The sequence below is a fragment of the Channa argus genome, chromosome 11 (assembly GCF_033026475.1).
Source record: "Channa argus isolate prfri chromosome 11, Channa argus male v1.0, whole genome shotgun sequence".
Lineage (NCBI taxonomy): Eukaryota > Metazoa > Chordata > Actinopteri > Anabantiformes > Channidae > Channa > Channa argus.
In genome coordinates this window covers 5,485,534-5,501,159 of record NC_090207.1, presented here as the reverse complement: position 1 = coordinate 5,501,159, position 15,626 = coordinate 5,485,534, and the positions used below count along the sequence as shown (strand labels likewise).

General features: G+C 40.4%; 1 protein-coding gene across 5 annotated transcripts in view; it reads right to left on the bottom strand.

Moving 5' to 3' along the window:
- Positions 1–15,626, bottom strand: part of ksr2 (kinase suppressor of ras 2) — a 101,301-nt gene that overhangs the window by 50,218 nt on the left and 35,457 nt on the right. For all 5 annotated transcript variants that reach the window (XM_067520973.1, XM_067520970.1, XM_067520972.1 and 2 more), the window contains one exon: positions 1,572–1,744. In XM_067520973.1, the coding sequence (XP_067377074.1) occupies positions 1,572–1,744 (173 nt within the window). The remainder of the gene's footprint in view (positions 1–1,571; positions 1,745–15,626) is intronic.

The window sequence follows — 15,626 nt, the reverse complement described above, 5'->3', positions numbered from 1 at the left end:
TTACCAACAAAATGTGAACAGGTACAAAAGTGTCTGGGTTGGGTTTAGGGAAAGATTGTGGTTTTGGTTGCTAAGTAAGTAAAGTGAGTAAATCTCAGTTAGAAGTAAGTAAGCACATCTAATCTCTCTTACAAATATGTCATCAATTCTAAAACTGTAATTTTTACTATAGCCACTAGATGTTTTCTTGCTCATCTTGCACCTCACTTGTAAGTCGCTTTGGATAAAAGCATCTGCTAAATGACTAAATGCAAATGTAAAGAAATGTAAATGTTTTACAAAAAAAATCTATTACATTTCTACAATTGTATTTCTTTTTCTAAATGGATTTCATTGTGTGTTTGGCATGTTTTCCCGAGAGTTTCCCCAAACATCAAAAGGACCAAGGGTATGTTGGGGTGTTCAATGTCCAACTTCCAAACCCTCGCTTTTATCCAAAGCGCTTTACAGTGCTCACCCAACATTCATTCATTCATTCACCCATTCACACACACACACAAAAACACACACATTCACACAAAAACACTCACACCGATCGTGGTTGCATCGGCACGCAGCCAGGTGGGACCGGCAATCGAACCACTGACCCCGCTGATCTGTGGACAACTGCCTTACCTCGCTGAGCTCCAGCCTCTGCTACACTGAAAAACTGTGAATTGTAAGTGTTCCAAAAGGTATTTGTACTGCTACTCTTGATAAACATGCCTGCATACATTCATATCTGCAGGGATGCGTCTCATCTAAACAGCAGTGTTTTTCCAATCAAAAACATGCTTATGTCTCTGTCACCCTGTGCACGCAGTGTGCGACTATTCCACGTCATACCTCCACCAACAAATATGCACCGCTGTGCTGTGCGTACCTGTTAATCAAGGTCTGCAACAGTTCACAACACTAAGTGACAATCATTCATCACCCTTTTCTCTGACACGGTCTCAATTACTTTCTATTTCTCTGCCTTTCCCCATCTCCTCCTCAGCCTAATGGCTTCCGCGCTATGCCCGTAATGTATCAGCCAATAAAACAGACAATGTGCAGCAACACACCACCTCCGGTCATTATGGCACGGCCTGATTGTTCATTTGTTGCATTTTCCAGCTGAGCTGTACTTAAGTATATTCTTAACAACAAGAATTATGGCGCTAAGTCTGATAATGGCTGCTATTTGTTTATCACTGTGGAGGGGTTAGTTTGATTAAATGGCCTGATGTCAATACCGACTGCTGCTATAAAGAAAAAGCATTAGACAACTGTTGCAAAGCTGAATTCGTGACAGACGTGAAAGAAATCCTGAGGCAGGGTCAGACCACTTTCTAGAAATAATAAAGACTAATTTGAGGCTACAAATGCACTTAATCGGTCTTCAATTTTTGACCCCAGAGTGCGCTGAACCTTTTGACTTAGCCAGACAGAGCAGAAATACATTCCAGAAATGAGACCTGAGAACTACATAATCAGATGTCTGAACGGATAAGCTGAAGAGTATTAAACAAATCTGATTTTAGTTAATGCTTGAGTGTGAGTGAATTAAAAAAATAAAAGCAGAAGAACAAGAAGAAGAGGTTGCTCACTTGCAGAGGGTGTTTCAGCATGTACAGGAGGTGTGGAGGGGATGAAGGAGGGGAAGAAGAAGGATCGCAGAGATCGATCGCTGTGGAGGGGGGAGCGCTGCGTGGGCAGGTTCTCGCAGCTACCCACGCTGCTGTGGATTTTAAGGTTTAAGGGCTTGGTCCTCTTCTTGGCTCTGAGGGACATAAGACAAAGAAAGACAAACACTGTGATCAACAATTTCTGGGTACACATTCGTCAAAGCAGGAACAATGCTACTTAGATTCCAGCGAGAGGAAATACCTGCTCTAAAGCAGCGTCAATGTGTGTTTTTAGCATTCAGTGTGAAAATGCAGCCTGGCCTAATTATATTGCAGGATCCAAACTCCAAGCCATATGGCCTTTAAGTGATGGCCAGCTCCTTTATTTGGTGGTCAATGATACATACAGCTAATGGAACGTTCGACCATTTTGTTGTCAGATGGTTAAATAAGCAACGTTTTTTGCTGTAGTAAAGTCCAGCGGTCAACTTTTCAGCGAGTATAACACCATAAACATTGGCTTTATAGTTTCAGTGGGAATGAAAGTGCAGGAGCTTCAGTCACACACAGAGAGTCCAGGTAAGTATACAGGGCATAACATTATGGCCGCGTGTAATTTGACGTAATACAGCTGCTCTCCCACGAATTCTGCTCTTACAAAGTTATAATTTCTCAGTTTTTAGGCTGAAACTGTCAGAAAGGTGATTTTTTTTTTAATAAACACAATTACAAACCTTTCTGACAGTTTCAACCTACAAACTGAGAAATTATTACTTTGTAAAAGTAGAATTCAAGTGCACAGGCGGTCATAATGTTATGCCTGATCGGCGTAATGCAATGCAGTATCAAAATGTGCAGCCTTTGAATAAGTGGGATGACTTACATGGGAAACAAGTCTCTCTGCGCATACAGTTATTATTCTTTCCACCTACACATACTGTATCCCTCACGCGGCTAAGTTCACACCAGCTCTTGAAGGGCTATAAGTCACTCTGATGGAGGCTTTTTCTTTACCTTATATGAACACTTTTTTACCACAGCAATACCAGGGCACGGAAAAACCAAACCGTCCAATAACCCTGTGCACTGTATACGAGCTCGGGTGTATGCTTTGCACTCTGAACCTCAAACCTGATTGACTGGAAAACTGCTGCAGCTTCGCACGATGACACAAATAAACTGTGGGTGTAATGGCACCTTAAGCCACACTAAGTGCAGTATACCATAATATAATATAATTGTGGGATTAAGTGATTGTGATATAGTGAGAAAAGATTGGGTGTCATGTTCATAAGCTGACTATCAAGCTACTGGCATGAGGCCTAGGAAGAAAACTGCTGACAGGATGAAAAGAAAGTAAGATAGAGACAGATTACACGAGGCAGCACAAAGAAAACAAAAGGCAATTAATTTCAAATGAAAAGTCATGCATCATCCGCTGTACTATTATGTATTAGGAAGCATTTCCGCTCACGTTTGTAATTTATCGTTGATGCTAACGCACAACAATACTTTCAATTTCACTAACTGTTCGATTCGGGTCTTATTTTTACCATTTGTCATCAAATTTAAAAATGACTACAGGGGGCCCCGTTATTGCAGTGAATGGATTATAGCTGCAGTATTAGAATTGTAAGTAACAGGAATTGAGTATGCATCAGCTTATTAGTTGTAATAGTCAAATTTCCATCAATTTCACAGTACCCAGACCGTTTCTAATCTATATGATGACACTCATATGAAAGGACCAAGTATCAAGGCCCCCTTAAGTCATTTTCAATATTTTTAATATCTTCCTACTTTAAATAAAACATTTGTTCTCTGCCTGGACCTTTTTAAAATTCCCCACGTGGACCTAAACCATTCTGTTTTAATAATGTCTAATTGTTAAGTACAGTGCTTTCAAAAAACAGCAACTAAACTGTGCAGGAAGAGACAGCCAGGTTTGTAAGCTTCATGCCTTTAATGTTTGAGGAACTTCCAAGCAGATATAAAACCTGTTCAGTGAATCTAAAAGAGGCAAAAAGTGTGAATTTAAAAGCTGAGGTGAGCTGAAGCCAAACTTTTGTGAGAGGAGTGATGGGGTCAAGGTTTGGTCTGAACCGAGAGAGGGTGTCACCACTGTACAAGGCGCAGCAGCTGTTTCTGTGGTTACATCCCTGCTACAGCAGAGGCTTGTAAATTACATGAAAAACATCTTTTTAATATGAGTATTTCAGGTCACAAGTCACCAATAATTTACTGTAATCACCGGTTTCTGTTTGTCAGCCTGCTCGTATTTTGGAGACATGTCATTTCAGAACTGAGTTTCAGATAATTAAGCTTGTACAATTTGTTACTGTCAGCTCGTCCTCCAATTTCTTTCAGTGAAACTTTTTTGAGCGTTTTAATACGATTTCACATGTAGGTGCATGGATCCCAATATGGTAATGAGGTGAACTAATGAATAAAATAAGTTGCACAGCCGAAAAACCATCTAATTTCAATAAAATATATCTGACGACTAACAGTAAAGACTTAGCTCCAACTCACCCAGACGAGGGCAAAAGCACTGAATTTACTTTAAATGAACCAGTAAAAAAGTACTATAAAGACAAATTGATATGAATATGAAATTCACAATTGCAGCTACATTTGAACCTTTAGCTGTTCCAATGGGATTCCTGACAGATTCTTTTTTGGAATGAAATTAAAATCTAATTTTCTCTTTATTAGAAAAATTATTCAAACATTGTAAATTACTTCCCAGTATATTATAAATCCAGTCAGACTGGCCTCGACCATTTGTTTCTCTCGCAAGCCTCTGCTTTTAACACAAGAAATATAGTGTATGTTTCAATTTTTTTTAATTGCATAATCACAATATTTAGTTAGATTCGGGTCAAAAAATACTTAATACTATAATCTTTTAATATTTGCATACTGACTCTAGTGTTTTTATTCAGGTACAACAATGTTGGCTCAATTTTTATTTCTTTTGGTACCACGATGACCTCCTGTTTCTAAGGTCCTCCTGTAACTTCAATCGTATCCACATCTTAATATTTTAAGTTAGGTTTGAAATTTCTATTTTCTACAAACAAGTTGCCTTTCTTTCTACTTATTTTAGTCAGTTCACTGTGAAGTTTGAACTTAAACACAGGGGGAGTCAAATACGCATCAAGCCAGTGAGAGATGGGAGAGACTGTACAACCATGATTTATTGTCGTAAAAACATAAAAGTGAAACCCTTTCGAGGGGTGTGAATACTTTTTATAGGCACTGTAATTGCATTGCAAACATTTGCGGATATGTGCACACGCAGTACTTTTTGCCAAATATGGAAATTTCCCAGGCTTTTGGTTTTTTTTCTTTTGTGAATGTCCATGTCTATCAGGTCTCTCGCAGAACAAAGCTGTAATTTCACACAGGGTAAAATGTGTTCTGGAAGGATTACTTTAATTACTGCGGAGCAAAGTGAATATTTAATTTCCCACTCCCCCTTTAATGTTAATACTGTCAAAAGTGGGTTTCAGTTGAATTTGCTTCATGATACAGGCTCCAAGAGGCAGACACACTAAAAAAAAATATACCAACCTGACCTCAGGCATCGATGCCTACAGAACTTTGTGCAGATCCACAAAATAAACTGCCTTCGAACTGAGAAAGCAGCATTGTGTCCTAAGGCTAAGCTGTAATCGAATGACATGAAGAAAAGTGACAGTAAGCCTGATTGAGTTCTCACGTTGGATTCACACAGTACAGAAAGCCTTTAGATTGACTCGCAAACTGTTGTCTGAGCGACGCACTCAGACAGGCTAGACAGTGAAGGACAGGTCATACACATGCAACGCAGAGTGAGTTAGAAAGACCAGTCTTTGTAGCATGGGTGACAAACAGTGCTAAACGGTGCAAGCAGAAGAGAAGACGTGTCCAGACGAGGCAGGCTAGAAAAAGTACGAAAAGAGAAGCTGATCAATCAGAAACATACTTTACAAGTGAGAACTTTTGGCTGTGAGTTGTGTCTTATCATGCAAAGTAATGTTAATGTCATTTAATGTTAAATCCCCCAGGACTTTTTTTTCCCCCCTATGTCAGTCTCTCAGTCCCTGCACTGAGTCATGCAATTAAACCTGTAAACCAACCCAGCACTTCACTCCCATCTCCTGCAATAAGGAAGCAGCTTGCAGGTTATCACTTCTCCGTCATAGAGCTTTTGTCAGCTATTCCGATTAGCCCACTTTATGGCATTTGAATCTAAATTAAACCATTCATCAGCCTGCATGCGTTCCTTTATCCTCTCCTCAAGTGATTTGTAGATGTTCCGTGAGTGATAAAGTGAAAATGAATAGGGAGGGAGGGGAGGAGGATTCCCACATTTGGCTTTGAAAACTGTTGGTGAAGGCAGGCAGGTGGAGGGGCGGCAACTGTCAACTCTACAGTTGTTAAAGAATGTATTCAGATTCCTTTTTCTACTCAGCATATGAAAGGTTCAGCCAAAGTTAAACGCTGAAGAAAGACAGAAGAAGAGGGAGGTGAGAGACTTGTCAAGTGTCAAGAGAAATCAGTGAAGGTGGGAATAGTTATATTGTCTTTTAATGTAGTCATGGATTGTGCATCACTGATGGAAATCACTTGGATGTCACACTTCAGGTAGAATTTTTTTTAGCCATGCAGACTGTTTTATTCATCTGGATCTTAAATACTTGAGAAGCATCTCCAATTCCATTCATTTTGGGATATCAGTGCTGTTAAAGCCTTGATGATCTGTTAAAGTTAGACTTTGATTTTCAGCTATGTGACAGCGAATCAAGGTGCTGAAGAAAAACAAATGCGGTTTATGTGAATAATGTTTTGCAGCTCGGCATTTTTGTCCACTTATGACCTATAGTTTCTCCAAATGTACCAGGTGTAATATAAGCTTTATTCCATTTTTTCAGAATGTTTGCATCTTTTAAAAGATTAGATTTTCACATCCCCAATAAAATCTGACATTAATGCACATGCATTCATCCACCCACTCGCTCCGCAGCCGTTTGCCCACACTCGCAGAGACTCTCATTACAGTGCCACATTCAAGTTCTATTTGATCAAGGACAGAGAAGAGAGCAGGAGACCTTCGATCCTTCAAAGGACATATTTCCTTTACGTTCCGACATATCAAGAGGACTTTAAAGAGGCAGGGTCATGAATATTGCACTGCTTGCTTGCTGCCTAACTAGCTCACCGTTGCTCCAACTGGCACATCTCCACAGTGATGCTGCGATACTGCAAAACACGCGTGCTCTGTCTAATTAACACTTGTGTCCATCTAGGAGAGTCAATTACTTGCAGGATTCCATCTGCATACCTTGACTTTTTACCTCTGAAATATGCAGAGGGCTCTGCCGAATCCCATATGGCAAGAAAAGCACCCTGTTGCTTTGTATGCAAATGGCTCTGTGGAATAATATCTCCAGCAGCAGCCACTACCCTTGCTACTTTAATAAAGTTGGTGGAAAATGAAATAAAGGTGGCTGGAATAATGATTACAACAGAGAATTTCTGCAAGCCCTTTGAACAGTTTCATCCAAGGCAGGTTGTCTTGCTTTCAGAAGTCGGTGGCAGCAAGCCGGAGTTGAATAAAAGGTGTCAGTCTTCTACCCTGGGTTGGTCTTTTATTTTTCTTTCCATGCTAATGTAATCTGAAGGAAACATATTGCTATTGTGCGGTAAGTGCAGCAATTCAAACATTTTCCTTTGCAAGTTACAAAGCTAAATGCATTTTTTAAGCTTGGGACTCTCGCTTGATGTTAATATGGACAATACTGCAGCTAGTGGTCACTAAATGGTGGACTTTGGTCCTTGTCTGGATCCAAGGGAGGCTTCTGCTTGGACCACGTGTTTTACGTTAAAATAAAAAGGCCTATTTGTGACGAGATATTTCAACAGGCACAACATGGCCGCGTTATAGATACGTGGGTCTTTGTTAATGCATCTTTTCCGATCAGTCACGAGGGAAGGAGAGCACATCATTAAGCAGAGAAGCCAAGAAAAACAAGTTGATGTAAATGTTAATGTTAATGCAGTCAGTGAAATATACAGACCAAATCTCTGCAGCTGAATCCAACCGACACCGTGAAAGTCTCCTGTAAACTAACTTAGGCTGCAATGTTTATTCATTTACCACGACAGTGGAGTGGTTAGCACTTTCACCTCACAGACAAAAGGTCCACGGTTCTTATCCCACTAGCCTGCTGTGGCATTTCCGTGGGGAGTTTGCATGTTCTCCCGGTGCTTGTGTGGGTTTCCTCCCACAGTCAAAAGACAAGCATGTTGATGATGGTGACTATAAAATGTCTATAGGTGTGAATGTGAGTCTGTCTGTGTTTGCCCAGAGATGGACTGGGGACTTGTCCAGGGTGTACCCCGCCTCTCACCCTATAAGAGGTGGGATAGGGACCAGCCGCCTGCGACCCTGAACAGGATCAGAGGTTACAGATAATAGTATTGTATGAATCCATTTTAAATTTAATGACTCTTACAACCTAAGAACATTTGGATGAGTCTTTCATATTTTTGTTGTAAGAATGCCAGAAATTCATAAAATAAAACAGATTTTTTTACCCATAAATTACTTTGATTCATCATACTTTCTGTAGTAATGTTACTTCTTGTTATAATGGTATAATTTTGCAAGAACATGAACTTTTCATGTGACTATACATGCATAACTAAAAATGGACATTCTGCCTTACAGAGAACTGAGGATGTGTTTTTTTTTTTTTGGCAGAGGTAGATTATTTATGTAGGCTTCTTATTTTAAACTTCATAATGTGTCTGCATAAATCAGGAAAATACACTTTTCTTCAAAGGAATAAAAAAAAAAAAAAAACATTTTAAAGGCCAAATAATGGTCTGGACTGGGGAGGAGGTCAAGTGACCGGACCTCCAGTATTTTTAGTTGAAGACCCCATATGTAATGCTGCGAATTCATATACATTTTAATACGGCTAAAACAATAGAAAAGTGAGGTTGCAGACATAATGGGAATGCAGTGACATCTCTAAAAATAAATGTAACAGGGCACGACAACTTTGACATAATGTACTTTCCATCTGAGCACACACAACGGCAATACAATCAAACTGTTCAGTTAATGAGTTTGTTTAAAAATTGAGACCTTGTTGAAGAAATGTGCCATTATTCCCATGACTAATTAACCAAGGGCGAGTATTTTATCACCAAAACTGGGTATGTGGACAGTAAAAGTAAAATTCACACGACAAAAGTCTGAATTGATTTTAGGCCCCTTGGTGCAGAATGTCAACATGAATCCAACGTACACAGTGCCACCAAATCACAGAGGTAACCAGGAGACACGACCGCACTGCCGCTCCAGACGTCACTACTAAAAATAAAAGCATGTTTGTTAACACACACATGGACAGAGATGAGCATGTCTGTCAGCCTGTGTGTGCAAATGTGTGTGTGTGCTCTACAGCTATTGTCTCCCCGTGACATCTGCTGATCACCTGTTGAGATGGTCCGATCACACGAGCAGAAAAACTCACTTTTTTTCTTTCTTGTTATCTCCACTTTAGCTGTCAGCATCTCCCACCAGGATATGGGTGGGTGTCGGGAGTGTGCTGTCAGAGACCGAGGGGGGGTGGGGGCGGCCGAGTGCTCCCAGCAGGGAAGAAAACCATTTCTGTGTGTTGGGGATTGAAGGCTGAGCACGATGGTGAGGAGCCATCCAAGGTGAAACAAGGGGTGGACGACTGAAACCAGTGTGTGACACAAAATGAAAGGGAGAGAGACGGGCTGTGGGAGCTAATGACCAGATGAAAAGCGAGACCAGTGGTTTAAGACCTGGGAGCAGGGACAGAGGAGTGTGCTGCCAATGGGAAGGTGCACTGTGACACGTTGTTTGCAGTTGGTTGGTGAACACTGAGCTGCACAGCATGTCTGGTTAAAATACTTTTATTCCTGTTCTGTTCCCACGAGAAGCCATGAGCGATGGTAACCTAAGGGTGAGGGGCTCAAACGTGCTTTGGTATGTTTTCATTCTACGGCCAGTACTTTTTGCAAGAGTAAACTTTGGTACTCAAAGTACCACTGCAGTACTAGTTAAATCTACTTTCACTTTAGAATAAGGCTGAAGTCAATTAAATGACCAGTGTGAACAGAAATGTTTCACATGTTTTTATGTTATTTATGTTTTTAACTGTTATAGAAATGCAGTCATGTGGAATCTAGGTGCTTGATTAGACAAAGCAAGTATTCTAATATCAGTTTTGATGATGGGAAACTATAACAGCCCTATTTATACACCATTTTATTCAGTTTCTTATTGATCCCACAAAATGTATCCGAATAACTTTGACAATCCCTTAACTTTAATCCCTAAACTCTGCATTATTTTTAAAATTTACAAGATAATAAGTCTAAATAAACCGTCAACCGTCTCTCAAAGTTAGCGGCTGAAGGCACCGTCCTTTTGGTGTAATGTAAAAACCCCCAACATCTGACTCACAATCTCCGAGGTCTCAGACTCCTGCAAGAGGACACACTGTATCTCAATAACAATAGTTGAGCTCTGGATATATTAAGCAGTTTGCACGAGATCAAAAAGCCAGTCAAACCCAGAGTGACCCCCTAGTTTATCCTCACTGTTTCAGATGAGGTAACAAGGTACACGTCACATCCAAAGCCCAAGGATTCATTCTTCATTTCTCCTCAGTCTGCTGCCCCTTCTTTAAGTGCCACTACTCCTGTCAGCGCTGAGCATCAGGCTTCTCCACCACCTGGTGATAATTTGCTGTATTGGTCTGATAGTTCGGCCCAGGCTGACCACAGGACTCCTCAGCGCTGACATTCACTGATAATATATTTTTGGCATCCAACTCATGGATGTTGAACTAGATTCATAAACTACCTCCATGATCTCGTGGATTCAAGTTGCGTGCACTTCGTTTGATGGAGCATTGGGATCTACAAGTTTTTTTGTTTGATTATTAATGATATGATCAGGTTTTTAGTGTGTGTGTGTGTGTGTAGGGGGGGGGATATTTTTATATTATGTTGTTCTCCTTGTGTTTCAGCAGGCCGGTCCCTCGTGTTGTTCGTCTATGTCCTCTTCCTCCACTGTGATTGTCTCCACCTGTGCGGTGCACCTGTTTTCCATCACCACTATCAGCCGAGGCTTTATTATCCTTGGGCTCCTGGATGGCGGTTGTCAAAGTGTCGTCTGTGGTTAGTGGGCGGCTGTCTCCGGCTCAGCGTGCTTCATGGTGCGCCGCTCTTCTGCCCCAGAGCTGCCATTCTTTATATTTGTTGTCCAATAAAAGTTGCCTTCATTCAGTCCCTGTGGATTTTAACCCAATTGAGGAAGTCAAAGTAGTGATAGCCCAGGTGTAGTTTCTACTCAACTTTATTTAATACCGCAAACTTTTTCTCCACGAGGATTTTGTTTATGACCTGACTTGAGCTAAATAGCCTTGTTAGGAAGGCAAAATAGGGGACACTTTACATGACTCAGAGAATACCCTCGAAACTGTATTACCTCTGTGTTAGACATCTACAGAGGCCTCCAGCTGTTAAAGGGCGACTTCACCAATTTTCAACGTGCTTTCTATGGCTTCAGATTTGGTGTTTAAATGTACATGAATGCTTTTAAACTTCCCTCTAACTTCCCTATATTAAAATATGTCTCTGCTTCTAGCTGAGAAACTGCTCCAGAATGACATCAACCGGAGGAGTTTTTCATCATTAGGGGTTTCAGATGATGTCATCTGGGGGAGCTCCTGAAAATTAGGCTGACGGTGATTACAAATTCCATAATGTGAGCAACGAAGTGACATAATGCTCCAACAAGTGATGTCATCTGGAGGCATTTCATCAGCTAGAAAAACGATCTAGAGATGTTTTAATGCAGGGAAGTTGGAGTAAACATTACAGGTATTCGTTTACATGTACTACTCAAACTAGAATCAAAAGAAGCAAGTTCTATAATCGCTGAAGTTGGCTCGTGTCACTCAGGCTACTTTTTGTTTTTTGCTCTTTTGAGTCTACGCAAATAAAACAATTCACATTGTGAAAACCAAAAAAGGCGTCTAATTGCCGCGACTCAATTTCCAGATTAGTCAAAACATGCAAAAAAATAATCACAATGGGACACTGTGTACACAATTCTTTCTTCTTTTGCAGGCTCGTGCAGCGACTGCCCTGCATTATGACCTTAAATTCTATTAGCAACGGCTATTTAGTTTGCTCTTTTAGTTTCTGTTGTCTCAGCAGAACCCGAGGCTGCACAGCAATGTACCAAAACAGTTTATCCAGGCCTGTGTGTCAATATTTCAGTTTGTCAGTTTGTTTAACCACATGAGGTGTTTCTTTGTGACTGAAGCATGTGATGGGGAAAAAAAAAAAAACCCAGAGGCAACTTTAGGCTTTTGTTATTGTTGTTACATTTTAATGCACAACCTGTTGCTTTAAATTCTTCAAGCTCCATCCTGCAGACTGTACATTAATACATGATCATGTGAAGAAGACTTCTGTGCGAGTTGATTGGTTAGTATCTGTACATATTTTTAATTAAATTCATTAAAAAAAAAGTTGTTTAGAAAAAGAGGAATAAAATGAAAGTCAGTAGGGTTCGATGTATCAAAGCCGGTTGACAAATCTTTTGACGTCCTTTTTTTTTTTTTTCAAAACTAAATCTAATCTCTTTTAGAAGATAGAGGGCAATATAACAATCAGTACACCTAAATGTTTTATTCTGTCTGTGTGTTCACTGTGGCTGTGTGTATTTTATCCAACATCGAATTGAATCCTAATTTATTTTCTCAATTCAGTCAAAATGAAACCATAGCTCAAACATTAAACCCTCTAATCCCAGTATTAAAGCGACATTTGACGTGAGAACAGCTTTCTGGCCCACAGCTGAGGAGGCTAAGTGCTTGTCCTGAAGCACAGGCAAGAAGAGGACAATATGGAACCTGGAGCCCATCAGGTCACGTCAGGTAGAGACTAAAATGAAGGCCTCCACTTGACGGCCTGAATGATGAACGGTAGTAATAACTTTCTTTATGTTTGCTGGACATTAAAACTCTGACTACGGTCACTGTTTAATAAATCAGGCTGCAGCTACAGTATCACTTTGGCTTGTTTGCTTGGTTACTATCCGAGCTGCTGTATGTTTTACATCATCAGACAAACAAACTAAATTTAAGATTCACGTTATTCCATCAAAAGCAAATCTCGATTTCCACAAAATTAGGTAAATGCTCTGAGCACTGTGTGAATGCTACTGTACTTTTCTGTTTAATGTCTCCGAGATGCCCTTTTCCATCTTCTTTGGCAAGAATAGGCAAATGTTACACAACAGGGTAACTTCTAATCACCCGTTTGAATCCTGTTATCTGCCTAAACCAGCTCGCGCTTGTTCACAAATGACAGAAATATAACATCAGCCTAATAAATCCATTTTTTAACTGAAACAGTGGCATTCGGGCTAGCCGCTCCTCCTAAACTCTCATATAAATTCATAATCATGACTCCAATTTCTTGGCTGCTGGTTGGAGGCTAGGATGAGCACTCATTACAGCTGATAGATGGGAGGCTGGTATGGATAGCATCGTCTGGCTTTTAAGGGCCTTGTGTTGACATCCCCTTCCACCTGACTTGTCATTAATGGCCAAGAGGCCAAAGCCCTGATTAACATGAATGAGCTTGGGTCTACATACCAAAGAGAATACACACTCACATTCTCCCTTAAGCCATCACCAACGCAGCTGCTTTCACACACACCAATACACATTTCAACGGTCTGACATGTATGGCTTTGTGCAGTGCACTTAAGTATGTAGCTTACGTCCCACGCTGCAGAGCATGTGGAAGCAATAATCCTCAGGGGGTCAGAGGTCGTCTGAGAAAGTGACAAAGTGTGTCTCCTGGGGAAAAGCCGAGCCGTATGTCACGTAGATCACGTGGGGAGCGGCGGCATCGATTTGATGCCAGCTGAATTTCCAGACAATACTTACTGCGGAGTTTAATTCTCCACGTGTCTTCACGTTACAGATCGATCCTCAAAACAAAGCACAGCAGCACCAGTGAGGAGGAATTTCAGTCGATGAATAGAGTAGAGATGTTTTTCCTTTCAACTTTATGTAACATTTTGTACTCTGATTGCACTAGACCTCTGAGACCTGAGGCTGTTCTATATGTACAACCACGAGCAGAGCAAACCTAAATGCACACTTTAAAATGAAATTTTGCCTCAGCGACTGAAAATACTGATTGGTTGCCCAGTGTCTGTCCAATCCCATATTGGACAGCTCAAGCGTAGTTCCAGTCAACACTTTAATCCCTGTTCTAAATCAGTGCACAAGGTGTATTAAACTGCAGGTAGCAACGGTACTTCTGCTTCAATCTATGTTACCAGATTAGCCTGGTTCCAGACCTGTGAACCACTGTCCGCCGTTCTCTGATTAGTTCAGGAACCCAAACGGGCCTCATGTTGTGCCCACTAACGGCTGTTAGCTTTTAGCTACCCTAAATGTGTTGGGGGTAACATGGCACCACAGCAAGGCGCTACATAATATGCAGTCAGGTTCATAAATATGGGAACAATGACACGTTTTCAGCATTTGACCTTTGCACACCACCACACTGAATTTTAAATAAAGCTCTGATGAGACAGACTGGCTAGACCTGTCCAGGGTGTAGTCCAGCTCGCGCCCAGTGAAAGCTGAGATAGACTCCAGTCCACCGTGACATTATGGATAAATGGCAAACAGGATAAATGGTTAAAGGTATTGGATGGATGGTTGGATGGATGGATGGATGGGATGAATCAATGAGTTCTTCACCTTCAGTTGTTCGCATTTGCCCAGTTTGGAGGCAGTCGCAGAAAATGAACGTCATCAACACGCCCACTCACTCAATGTGAATTCGCCGGAGTATTACCTCCTCTATTCACAAATGAGCTTGGGTGGAGATAATCCGGACTTTGCAGTAAAGTCTTGGTGATGTCAGGGCCACCAGACTTGGGTGTTTGTGGTCACACAATATAATTATCACTCAGACCTCAGGTTTTTGAATGTTTTATAATGGGGAAGAATTTAACCGAGCCAAACTTTTAAATCAAGCAAACACATACAAGCTACAAAAATGTGTACTACTGTAATAAAAAAACAAAATGAATGATATCACCCGACAACAATCTGAGTGATAATTCATTTTGAGTAATTACTAGTTTCCGCCTGCATTTAAAGACACGTGTAACTAAATTTAAAACAGGGTAATGGTTTATTTGTTGGTGATTTTGTCATTCGGGCCGTGTAAGATGAAGTGCACTTCAGGACGTGTAAGATCAGTACTTTTTGTAAAAAAAAAAAAAAGAATGGGGCCTTTGATTTTTATCAAAGAACCAGCAATTTTCCAACATATTACATCTTTTTTATTGGTGATTCAACCGGAAGACTCTCATGCCAACCAAGCCATGAAACTATGAGTCATCTACGATCGCCCTCAAAGTCATTGCATTGGATTGTATCTTCAGGAATCAGAAACACCCCAAAGAACAACTCTGTACAACTTAATAAATTATTTTTCGACCTCAGTAGTGTTTCATCAGCGGATGTTGCAGATTTGTACTTTCAGCAAAGAGCCATTGGCTTGATATCATGGAATTTTAAAAGAGTTCTTTTCTTTTTTTTTTGTTAATAAACAGAAAATGTAATTAACGTGTATTATTTTTCATACATTTTGCTGATGTCAAAACAATTTACAGCATATGATTAGAAAACATTAATACTTATATTCAGTTGTATATTAAAACGCCTACAAATCTCTTCTAAACTAATAACAGGTTCCAGACCTGTGGGTTTGATCTTACATTTTGGATCACAAATCATACATTTAAGTTTGTAGCACCTTGTAGACGTCCTCCTCTCTATGAAATACTCAACCCTTTGTCTCCGCGCTCCAACAGCCATATGAAAAGTATTTTCTGACTGAATTTGGAGATCTTATAAACCGTGAGAAAATAACACATTGACAGGTTCTCAAAAGAGA